Source organism: Sprattus sprattus (genome assembly GCF_963457725.1).
Source record: "Sprattus sprattus genome assembly, chromosome: 14".
Classification (NCBI taxonomy): domain Eukaryota; kingdom Metazoa; phylum Chordata; class Actinopteri; order Clupeiformes; family Clupeidae; genus Sprattus; species Sprattus sprattus.
Window position 1 is genome coordinate 4643656 of NC_137912.1, and position 12500 is coordinate 4656155.

General features: G+C 44.7%; 1 protein-coding gene across 1 annotated transcript in view; it reads left to right on the forward strand.

Annotated features, from left to right (window-relative positions):
* Positions 1 to 12500, forward strand: part of bltp3b (bridge-like lipid transfer protein family member 3B) — a 57330-nt gene that overhangs the window by 5780 nt on the left and 39050 nt on the right. Inside the window, exon 2 of the mRNA XM_080850914.1 lies at positions 9514 to 9676. Coding sequence (XP_080707040.1) covers positions 9514 to 9676 — 163 coding nt within the window. The remainder of the gene's footprint in view (positions 1 to 9513; positions 9677 to 12500) is intronic.

A 12500-nucleotide genomic window follows, 5' to 3' on the forward strand; every position in this document is an offset into this window, starting at 1 on the left:
TGCTGTTGGAACTATAAATAAAATCAACCATACTCACAATAATCTATGCTGTTGTTGTAACTATAAACATATCAACAATAGTCACAATAATCTATGCTGTTGTTGTAACTATAAACATATCAACAATAGTCACAATAATCTATGCTGTTGTAACTATAAACAATACTCACAACAACAAGCAGGTCACAACATCAGCTACTCCTACTTCTCCAGTTCGGTCACTTTAGCAGAGACGACCTTAATACAGCCTGATGGCAAATTAGAACTTGGAGATGCATACTGAAGAAGATGATACATTTTCCATCACTCTCTATGCATTTGGTCTCAAAACAGAACCCATTTGGTCCATCCAATGTAATGCTATCATGACTACTCTGTTCAGTTTTTGTTATTTCCCTTTATTTTACCCAACAGAACTATATCCAGTCAGTCTCTATGCTAAGGTCATATTGACGGGGGGGGGGGGGGGGGTCCTTAGATATACCTCATGTCCCTTAGCCCCCAACACCCCCTCCTTCATTCAGGTGTTTCCAGTGGTGTAGTCCAGGGTATACGCAGGTATACGGAGTATACCCACTTATTTTTCAGTCAGCATTGAGTATACCCACTTCTCAAAACAGGGCGTTTATCCTGTGCTGTATGGGCTGTAGGGCTGGGCGATATGACGATATATATCGTGAGGACGATAGAAACGTGTCTATCGTGACCTTTCTCCTCTATCGTTTCTATCGTGATAAACTTATTTTTTCACTATTACAGCTAATATACATTTTAATATAATTTCACATCCTAATATAACATTTTGCTTTTCTTATTATGCAAACTCTAAGTTTATACAACTGTAAAAAAAAGAATATTAAGATACATTTTAGAGAACGTGGTTTTGCGACACGACACCGCTTTACATTACGCTGCTTTGCATCATACGCTTGCGACATGATTGACGGTGAGAGCCCGCGAAATTTAATTCTGGTTTAAAAAAAAAATGAATAATGGACGCGCTGCAGGAAGGTGTAACTGTTACCACAGCCGCTGTTATACAATTGGGCATCGACACCCATTGCTAATGACAGCGTCATTACTTTATTGCAGCAGTGAAAATCAAGACATTACAGACGTGCAAATGCTGGGGTGGCCCATTCAAATCAACGGAACTTTTTTGAACATTTTGGAGAGCCGTATAATACGAGTATAATACAAGTGTAGCCATTTATTAGCAGATTCTGTTCCATTTTTCTCAATGATGGTCAAATAGTTGTAGTTTAAGATGCACTATTTCGTTAGTTTAGATTTCTTTTCAGTATTTCAAAAGTGAAGGAGCTGTGGGAGCACAAGAACAGTGAGCATCTAGCAGCGATTATCATAGACATAGCATATGTGTATATGTCTTTGGCGTTTATAGCTTAACTATCTAGATTCTAAGTAGCATGGAGGTTTTTTTTGGTACTCCACGTAGATCATAAACCCTTGAAGATAAAAATGAAATTGGTTGGGAAATGTAAACGCTAATATGCTTTTTATCCAGATAAAACGCAGCTCCATCGTTTACTTGCGTTTGTTTACAGGACCATCTTCACTGTTGCACCAACGGGCTGAAGCGGTCAATGGGGCGTATGTGTAATGGCCAACTTCTTAATTTTCTTATTTTTATACGTGGCCATATAAGAAAATGTTTTTCTCATCATTATTGCTATAGCATATGAACAAACATTGAAAAGAAAGTTTTTTAATTAAATTAAACTTGATTTATCTTCTGAAGGTAGGCCTACATTAAAGAACCACTAAAAGTCACAAGCACTGGACTAAATGTCATGCACTTTGTTTTAATCTTACTATTTAAAGATTCAATGGAAACGTTCAGTACAATCTGCGTAATTGTGGTACAGGTCGTGATGGATCACACTTTTAAGTACACCCCTATCCAGTAAAGCAAGAGGGCATATCGTGATATATATCGCTATCGTGATATAAAATAATCCATATCGTGATATATGTTTTTTTCCATATCGCCCAGCCCTAATGGGCTGCTTAAAAACATTAAGAGTATACCCACTTCTCCAGGGACCATGGGTACCTTGGGTAGTTGTTGGCTGGGAGAGGTCAGCCTGTGTGGCCTGCTGTATGCAGGGCTGGGAGAAGTGCTGCTGTGCCCTGGCTGGGTCTGTGGAGCCCCGACACCTGATCGCAGCAACAGCAAGTGTATGAGGATAAATATTTAACAGCTCAGGCATGGTGACGTTACCTTGGAGTCTGGCCAGACACCTGTGTGTGTGTGTGTGTGTGTGGCACTGTGTGTGTGTGTGTGTGTGTGTGTGTGTGTGTGTGGCGCTGTGTTTGTGTGTGTGTGTGTGTGTGTGTGTGTAGTCTCATTCAGAGAGCTATGCTATACGTCACACTGGGTGTGGAGATGCTGGCGCTCTGTGCTCTTCAATAATTCACACAGGAACCTTCAATGGTCTCTCTCTCTCTTTCATTCTCTCTCTTTCATTCTCTCTCTCATTCTCTCTCTTTCATTCTCTCTCTCTGTGTCTCTCTCTTTCTATTTCTCTCTCTCTCCTTCCTCTCCCTCACTCTCTCTTTCATTCTCTCTCTCTGTCTCTCTCTCTCTCTTTCTCTCTCCTCTCTCTCTCTCTCTCTCTCTCTCTCTCTCTCTCTCTCTCTCTCTCTCTCTCTTCGTTACTCCTTTTCTCCTCATCATTCTGTGTTTCTTCTTCAGGGAGTGTCTTGTTTCTCTTTTTCTATCTATATTTATCCACTTCTCTTCTCGATATTTGACTCGTTTCCTCTTCCGCCTCTTTATTTCCCCATTCTCAGTAGTCTCACTGTCTTATAGGGGACAGAGGAGGAGAAAGAGACAGGCCAGAGATAACCTTTGGAATGAGAAGGGGAGAGATGGAGAGAGAGACAGCAAGAGGGAGACAGATGCAGAGATAGAGAGACATAGAGTTGGAGAAGGACTGAGAGAGACAGCGATATAGACAGTGATAGAGAGAGGGAGAGATTTGAGAGGGATAGAGATGGAGAAGGAGAAGGAGAAGGATAAGGAGAGGGAAAGAGAGAGAAAGGGGAGGGATGGAGAGGGAGACAGCGAGAGGGAGACAGATGCAGAGTTAGAGTTAGAGAGGGAGAGAGGAGAGAACAGCAGTGAGTTTCCACAGGGCTGGACAGAGAGAGAGAGAGAGAGAGAGATAGATAGAGGGATAAAGTTGGAGAAGGAGAGAGCATGGAGAGAGAACAGCAGTGAGTTTCCACAAGGCTGGACTCTGTTGGGCTCAGTCCTGACATCATGTTTTCCCCTGGAGTGTCTGGCTGGGTGGATCCTCTGGCTACATGCTGCCTGGACCCCCTCCCTACCCGTTCACTCAGTGTGTGTGTGTCCCTCTCACTCTCTCTCTCTCTCTCTCTCTCTCTCTCTTTCTCTTTCACTTCACTCTACTCTCTCTCATTCACTCGCTGTCTCTATTTCTCTCTCTCTCTGTCTCTCTTTCTTTTTCACCCCCTCTCGCTGTCTCTCTCTCTCTCTTTCACCCCCTCTCGCTGTCTCTCTCTCTCTCTCTTTCACCCCCTCTCGCTGTCTCTCTCTCTCTCTTTCACCCCCTCTCGCTGTCTCTCTCTCTCTGTTTTACTCGATGTCTGTCTTTCTATCACCCCCTCTCCCCTCTTATTTCTGTCGTGCTGTATTTAGCCTAAGTAGACATATGAGACATGTTGTTTAGGCCCATAAACATTGTTTGTGTGTGTGTGTGCGTTTGCACTGATGACGAGGGTGGAAAGCAGCCCTCTCTCTTTCTGTGTGTGTGTGTGTGTGTGTGTGTGTGTGTGTGTGTGTGTGGGTGTTTCACTCTCATTTTGCTCAAATAAGTTGCACAATCATGTTTGAATGGTGAGGAATGCGAAGGCCGTTGTGTGTATGTGTGTCAGTCTGTGTCTGTGTTAAGCTTTGATCTTCTCATCGCCCTCCTTTCATGTGAGCTGCTGGCTCATTTGTGTAAGTGTGAGATTACTGTGTAAACTAGATTAGCTGAGCAGTCAGTGTCTCAGACTCTCAGGGTAGGACCAGAGTGACACAAAGAGAGACAACAACACAGATCAAACAACAACAACAACAACAACACAGATCAGAAGTTTAGAAGTAGGTGCCCTCTCGTAAACATTCCACATTTGATTTGAACTGACGCGGCCAAGATCTGGATTTCTCACAGCCATGTACTGTGAGATAATGAGGTTGCCCCCCATAGCAAAGCCTGACTTAAGCCAATATCGGATAAAGGCCATGTAAACGTCCTGACTGAGTGGCCACTGTGTCTGTGTGGTTCACCTAAGCAGGGGGTTGTTTACCTCTGTGCCGAGGAAAGAAATGGGACCCCTCTGGATTTACTTGTATGCATGAATTTGTGCATAAATCTGCTTTCAAATGTGGCCTGTTCATTTAACAAACATCTTCGGATGAAAAACGAATAAAACACAAATGATTGCATTCTACCTATTCGTATTTTAAATCTGTAAAACACATTTTAGGTTCAAAAAAGTGAAAGCCTCTATGCCAACAAAAGCTGAAGTCAGTCATTCGCAAGCTTAGGTCTTCCAGTTGACCTCTGTGTTGTGGCTGATGCAGCAGGTAGGCTCAGGGTAGCCTAATGCATTTGTTGTCACTGTAGTAGCATTATCTTTGCCCTACAGTAACTTTGCTGTTGAGTTGCTGTATGCTGTTTATAGCAGTCACAGAATCAAGCCCATGACCTTGGCTCTGTACTTTAATGACGGGCTGGTCTACGGTCCACAGCCTGCTTATTAGTGCAGAGTGCAGACCGGCCCATTCAGCAAATGTGGACGTCAGCGTTGCACTGAAAGTAAGTCAACCGAAAAATTGGATCATTACTCGAGAGAAGAAGAAATATTTTTTTAAGTAAAAAAAAAAAAAACTAAACAAAAAATTATCTCTGGTATAGTTTTTCTCAAGTTAGCCGGATGACTGGACTTGATTTCATGATCGGCAGGGACTGACCTATACCTACTGACCTACCAGGCCTGAACGATTTGGACATTTTACATTTCTATTTAACTGCTCATTACAGAAACAAGAACAGTATATCCATGGCTTTGCCCCTGTGCATTTAAGTTATTTAAACAAAGTGATTGTTAGTATAAACACAAGACATGCACTTTTTAAAAACTGTGTGCAAAATGTACCATCTTGAGAAAGAAAGCTAGAAAACACGTTTTTTCATATTGCGATTATATCGCAAATGCAATTAATCGTTAAGGCCTAATACCTACTGACCTATATACCACCCTTACCAGCCTCAGTGTGTCTTTCCACAACTACCGCTGTCAACTGAGAGCAAGACTATCATTTTGAACACTTTCTCTCCACGGTGAACGATTATATCGCAAATGCAATTAATCGCTAAGGCCGAATACCTACTGACCTATATACCACCCTTACCAGCCTCAGTGTGTCTTTCCACAACTACCGCTGTCAACTGAGAGCAAGACTATCATTTTGAACACTTTCTCTCCACGGTGAACGATTATATCGCAAATGCAATTAATCGCTAAGGCCGAATACCTACTGACCTATATACCACCCTTACCAGCCTCAGTGTGTCTTTCCACAACTACCGCTGTCAACTGAGAGCGAGACTATCATTTTGAACACTTTCTCTCCGCAGTGAACCTCGGTGGTTACTCATTGATGCAGTCCTGAAAGTAGCGTTTTAGTAGCGGCCCTTTGATCCGCTGGGCCCATCCTAGATGCCCGTGTGTGTGTGTGTGTGTGTCTGTCTGTCTGTCTGTCTGTCTGTCTGTCTGTCTGTCTGTCTGTCTGTGTCAGTGTGTGTGCTGGGCCCATCCTAGATGCCCGTGTGTGTGTGTGTGTGTGTGTGTCTGTCTGTCTGTCTGTCTGTCTGTCTGTCTGTCTGTCTGTCTGTGTCAGTGTGTGTGCTGGGCCCATCCTAGATGCCCGTGTGTGTGTGTGTGTGTGTGTGTGTGTGTGTGTGTGTCTGTCTGTCTGTCTGTCTGTCTGTCTGTCTGTGTCAGTGTGTGTGCTGGGCCCGTCCTAGATGCCCGTGTGTGTGTGTGTGTGTGTGTGTGTGTGTGTGTGTGCTGGGCCCATCCTAGACGCCTCGATCCATTTGCATTAATTACCACAAGTCATAAGTTCCATTCAAACACTCAGAGTCTCAAACCTCCTGAGAGGAGTAATGAGACACCAGCCTCGAACTTTCTAGCCTCCTGTCACCGTCTCCCCCCAGTCACGCACCGACTCCCCATGACACATCGGCCTGATTTGACACGCCCTTTACTGAGCCGAACGATCGTGGTAAACCACCTCTCTCGAAAGGCTCAGACGATCGGCGGAAAAACGAACAGTTCACATCTAGACCCCTTATACATGAGGCAATTGTAACACGTTCGCGAGTTTCTATCGGTGCAGACGCGATGTAACAGCTTTACATTGACGCATGTATAAGGGGCTACTCAGAGTCTCAAACCTCCTGAGAGGAGTAATGGGACACCATTGGAGGACAGGGCTGACTGATATAAATGTAGTGAATGAAGGTGGAGAAGTCCCCCCTCCCCCTAGCCCTACCACAACACGTTAATTGAGATTCCCCCTGCAAGCCTGTCAGATGATTGTTGGTTATGGGAGTCTACTAGGTCGCCAGGGGACCAATTAATGGTTCAGCTTAGATGTTAAGCGTCCTTTCCTACATGACACCATAACACTAAATGCTTGCTTAATACATGTTTTTCACTTTGAGTGGGAATAAGGAAGCCTATAATTGTGTGTTTCTGTGTGTGTGTGTGTGTGTGTGTGTGTGTGAGTGTGTGTGTTTCTGTGTGTGTGTGTGTGCGTGAGGGGAGGGAGTGTAACAGCCTATTTTTGCTTGAAATGCCCATCCCTACTTCATACTTCAACTTTTAAATGGCTAGTAGCGCTTGCACCACAACTACGTGCCATTTAGTTTCACATGACACGATGGTAACGTTGTATAATCTGCATTTTGAACACATGTGTGGTCTGGTCAATACACGGGTTTGTATTTTTACAATTGCATCGATGCCATTTTGCCAAACTGAAAGGCAGACCTTAGATATTTGACCTTCATTTGAGTATGTCCCCTCTGCTACCTGCTCCATCCCTGTCCTTGTACTTTTCCTCTGAATGTCTGGGAGACTCAGGTAGCAGGCCAATGAGGTGGACAATGACCCACCGGACAGCCTGTCTTGACAGCATTGGGACCATCTGTCCTAAGTCATCACATATTTATGTGAGGCAGATCTCCTTCGAACGTAGACAAAATCTGCCTCCCTCGCTATTTTCATGGCAAGCTTTGTGTGTGTGTGTGTGTGTGTGTGTGTGTGTGTGTGTGTGTGTGTGTGTGTGTGTGTGGCATGCCATATTCCACTGTCAGCCAGTATCCGCCCACTGAGTGAGCACCACGTAATATTTCTGAGGCTTTTATCACTGGCTCAAATAATGCTATATGCGCGGCCACTGCAGATGGATGAGGTGTGTGTGTGTGTGCGTGTGCGTGTGTCTGTGCGGCCACTGCAGATAGAAGAAGTTTGTGTGTGTGTGTGTGTGTGCGTGTGCGTGTGCGTGTGCGTGTGTCTGTGCGGCCACTGCAGATAGAAGAAGTTTGTGTGTGTGTGTGTGTGTGCGTGTGCGTGTGTCTGTGTCTGTGCGGCCACTACAGATACATGGAGTTTGCCATCCTGTTTGACGCCATTAGTAGTCATGGGAATTCCCCTCATATAGGACAAGTGAGGGACTTTGAGTCGAAGAGTAACCAGGGGCAACAGGGGGTCTGTAATTGAAAGGGGGCATGTGGCAATAACAACAATAATTGGGCATGTGGGTGTGAGCAATTATTTTCACTTTTAATTAATACAAAAGAAGTCCCTTTCAGAAATGGACTCAATAACCAGTTACGAACCAGTAATTTATGATTTGTGTGTTTTTGTGTTTTGTATGGAGCCAAAACACAATTGCTTTATGGCACTCTCATCCATGTAGTGAGGAAACAGGAATGATGTATGAGAGCCTTTGTGTTGTGTGTGTTTGTGTGTGTGTGTGTGTGTGTGTACAGTGTGTGTGTGTGTGTGTGTGTACAGTGTGTGTGTGTGTGTGTGTACAGTGTGTGTGTGAGTGTTTGAGTGTTTGAATGGTGGGGAAACTGGTGCGATTGCGCTTGGTTCTTATCTGAGCGATGCAGGGCACAGATTGTGGGGGAAAACAGGTCAACATGTAGTCACAGAGAGAGGCTAATGACCCTTGAGGACTCCACCAGGTAAACCATTAACTCCACAATCAAACACATGGCATTAGGACAAAGACAAAGACAAGGTCACGGATGATGATGACAGGAGGGAGTGGATGAGCTTTGGACGGTCGGGAGATAGGGCCTCTACACATAGCTGAACACTTGAACATTGCACTGGCTTTCTGTATATGTGTCTTTCTCACACACACACACACACACACACACACACACACACAGATGAATGCACAAAGTACTTGGGTGTGAGCAGTGAGAGTTGGAGATCATACTGATGGCGATACCAACCCTCTAAACACACATATTTAGATTGGCTTACAGACACACTCCCACACACACACACACACACACACACACACACACACACACATCTTAACTCACTGACATGGATACATTGATAAACACTCATGTTGGGAGGATGTCAGCTTTGGCCGATGAGAAGATATGCACGCAGCCACACACACCGTTTCACATCCACTCTCTCTTGCACTTCAACACACTCAGTGTTTCCTGTAGACAAACATCTTTAGACTCTCTTCCTCCCACATATACACATGAAACTTTTATTTCCCTTGTGGAGGCAGTGCCAGTGTCCAAAGGACCGCTCATGTTTATGCGTTTATTTGAAGTTTATGCGTTTATTTGAAAAGGGACCGTGTATATTGATAAACATTTCCCAGAAAATGTAAATGCACCGGAATTAGCCTAGCTAGGTTAGATAGTTTTCATCCGTTTTCCCTTGGCATGGCATGACGGAGAGATATGGGGGAAAAAAAAGGAAATAACAATACAAAATTATATAATTAAAATAAATAATAAATAATAACAGTTTGACAAAACAGTGCAGTTTAAGAAAACAAATAGTAAAAACCAGACAGACGAGGTGTTTGACATAAAAAGAAGTTACGGTGTAAGTGATGCAGTGGCCTAATTATGGTTGTAGGTGGCGTCTTGTGGGGACAGATTGACTTGGCAGTGTGCAGAAACAAACACAAACACACACACACACACACACATGCACACACACACATCTGCATGCATCGCTCTCTCTTTCTCTATATATCGTTCTCTCTCTCTGCCTGGTTTGCATGTTGTAATTTGTCTTTGTTTTTCTCCCCTCTCTTTCTCTCTGTGTCTCTTGTCTTCCTCCTCCCTCCCTCCCTCCCTCCCTCCCTCCCTCCCTCCCTCTTTCTGTCCTGTCCTCCATCACACCCTGATTCACCTGCAGGTTTGCCAAGAACCTGTCCCCGGACAAGATCAACCTGAGCACGCTCAAAGGGGAGGGTCAGCTGACCAACCTGGAGCTCGATGAGGAGGTGCTGCAGAACATGCTGGAGATCCCCACATGGCTGGCCATCAACAAGGTGTGCTGCAACAAGGCCGCCATACGGGTAAGCCCTCCTCTTCTTCCTCCTCCTCCTCCTCCTCCTCCACCTCCTTCTCCTCCTCCTCTTCTTCCTCCTTCTCCTCCTCCTCTTCTTCCTCCTCCTCCTCCTCCTCCTCCCCCTCCTCCACCATACGTTGTAAGCCCTCCTCTTCTTCCTCCTCCTCTTTAACCTCCTCTTCGTCCTCATCCTCCACCTCCTCCTCTTCCTCCTCATCTTCCTCCTCCTCCTCTTCCTCCTCCTCTTTAACCTCCTCTTCCTCCTCCTCTTTAACCTCCTCCAACTCCTCGTCCACCTCCTCTTCTTCCTCCTCCTCCACCTCCTCCTTTTTCTCCAACTACTACTTCTAATCAATGCTAGAATAGATGTTGAATTAGAACTGTTGTCATGACGTTGCCATCATTACTGTGAATCAGAACTGTTGTCATGACGTTGCCATCATTACTGTGAATCAGAACTGTTGTCATGACGTTGTCATCATTACTGTGCGTTGGTCCTCCTCAAGCCTTCCTCCTCCTCCTCCTCCTCCTCCTCCAACTACTACTACTACTACTTCTAATCAATGCTAGAATAGATATTGAATCAGTATTGTTGTCATGACGATGTCACTGCATTGGTCGTCCTCATCACCACCTGTTACACTGGATTAAGTCTGCGGTAGTAATACAGTTATTAAAAAGCCATCTTCATTGTAACCATGTCTACCCTTGAATACTGTCCCACGACTTAACAACTGTACCTGTTCTTGAAGTCATTTTCGGTGTGCAATTTTGCCATTTTGTAAATATTCATGCTTTATCTGAAGCCAGAGTAGGAACGTTTTGCAGGAAATCACCAAAACACCATACCATACATTTTTAGACCAAAGGATGCAGAATTTCTTCATCTACTGCAGTCAGTGGTTGGTTGCGTTTCTTGTTTTTTTTTTTTTTTTACGTTATCACAGTATCTACCATTGAGGTGCAAAGCCTTCAGCTGCAGCTGAAGTTTATTATCCACGTGCGCGTGTGTGTGTGTGTGTGTGTGTGTGTGTGTGTGTGTGTGTGTGTGTGTGTGTGTGTGTGTGTGTGTGTGTGTGTGTGTGTGTGTGTGTGTGTGTGTGTGTGTGTGTGTGTGTGTGTGTGTGTGTGTGTGTGTGTGTGTGTGTGTGTGTGTGCTCTCCAGGGCTGGAGGTGTTAAACACCCACTACTGCAGAGCATTGTGTTCTCATGAAGACTACAGCACACTGCAGTATTACCACCAGAGTCTCTCTCTCTCACACACACACACACACACACACACACACACACAAACAAACAGTGACACACCGCACTGACTAGCCTCTGATTCACCACCTGCGTGGCCTTGCTTAAAGGACAGTACACACTCCTACACTGCAGTGCTTTTAGTTGTCTTTCTCTCTCTCTCTCTCTCAATCCCTCTTTCTTTCCCTCTCTCTCTCTCAATCCCTCTTTCTTTCTCCTGATTATCCTCTCCTCCCTCCTTACATTCCCCTTCGCCTCTTCTCTCATCAGCCTGCAGTTTTTGGCAGTGTGCTTATGACGAGCGGCTGGCTCTCATTCCACGTATTCTCTCTCTCTCTCTCTCTCTCTCTCTCTCTCTCTCTCTGCTGGCTGCAATAGGCCAGCTCATCTGTTAAACGGACACCTTTGAATCAATTCCGTCGATGAGAAGGATGTCTTCCACACACACACACACACACACACACACACACACACACACACACACACACACACACACACACTCACACACTTACAGACACTCACAAAATAACTGCCTCAGTAATGAGGTCATTGGATCTGTGGGCTGTTGTGGAACTTTGAAGGACTGTTTGTTGTTGAGTGAACATGTGTGAGAGTTGGAAGGAGGTGTATGTGGTCCTGTGTCTGTTTCAGAAGGAGGTGTCTGTTTAAGAAGGAGGTGTCTGTGGTCCTGTGTCTGTTTCAGAAGGAGGTGTCTGTTTAAAAAGGAGGTGTCTGTGGTCCTGTGTCTGTTTCAGAAGGAGGTGTCTGTTTAAGAAGGAGGTGTCTGTGGTCCTGTGTCTGTTTCAGAAGGAGGTGTCTGTTTAAAAAGGAGGTGTCTGTGGTCCTGTGTCTGTTTTAGAAAGAGGTGTCTGTTTAAGAAGGATGTGTCTGTTTAAGAAGGAGGTGTCTGTGGTCCTGTGTCTGTTTTAGAAAGAGGTGTCTGTTTTAGAAGGAGGTGTCTGTGGTCCTGTGTCTGTTTTAGAAAGAGGTGTCTGTTTTAGAAGGAGGTGTCTGTGGTCCTGTGTCTGTTTTAGAAAGAGGTGTCTGTTTTAGAAGGAGGTGTCTGTGGTCCTGTGTCTCTTTTAGAAAGAGGTGTCTGTTTAAAAAGGAGGTGTCTGTGGTCCTGTGTCTGTTTCAGAAGGAGGTGTCTGTTTAAAAAGGAGGTGTCTGTGGTCCTGTGTCTGTTTCAGAAGGAGGTGTCTGTTTAAGAAGGAGGTGTATGTGGTCCTGTGTCTGTTTCAGAAGGAGGTGTCTGTTTAAAAAGGAGGTGTCTGTGGTCCTGTGTCTGTTTCAGAAGGAGGTGTCTGTTTAAGAAGGAGGTGTCTGTGGTCCTGTGTCTGTTTTAGAAAGAGGTGTCTGTTTTAGAAGGAGGTGTCTGTGGTCCTGTGTCTGTTTCAGAAGGAGGTGTCTGTTTAAAAAGGAGGTGTCTGTGGTCCTGTGTCTGTTTTAGGGGGTGCAAAGAGAGTACTTATGGATTCAAGTTATCGAGTATCTACATGAACATCGAGTACTTGTTAATTATGTGATGCTAGTGTCAGCATTGTGAATAAATGGCTCAGTTTAAAAATATTGTTCATTGTTAGTA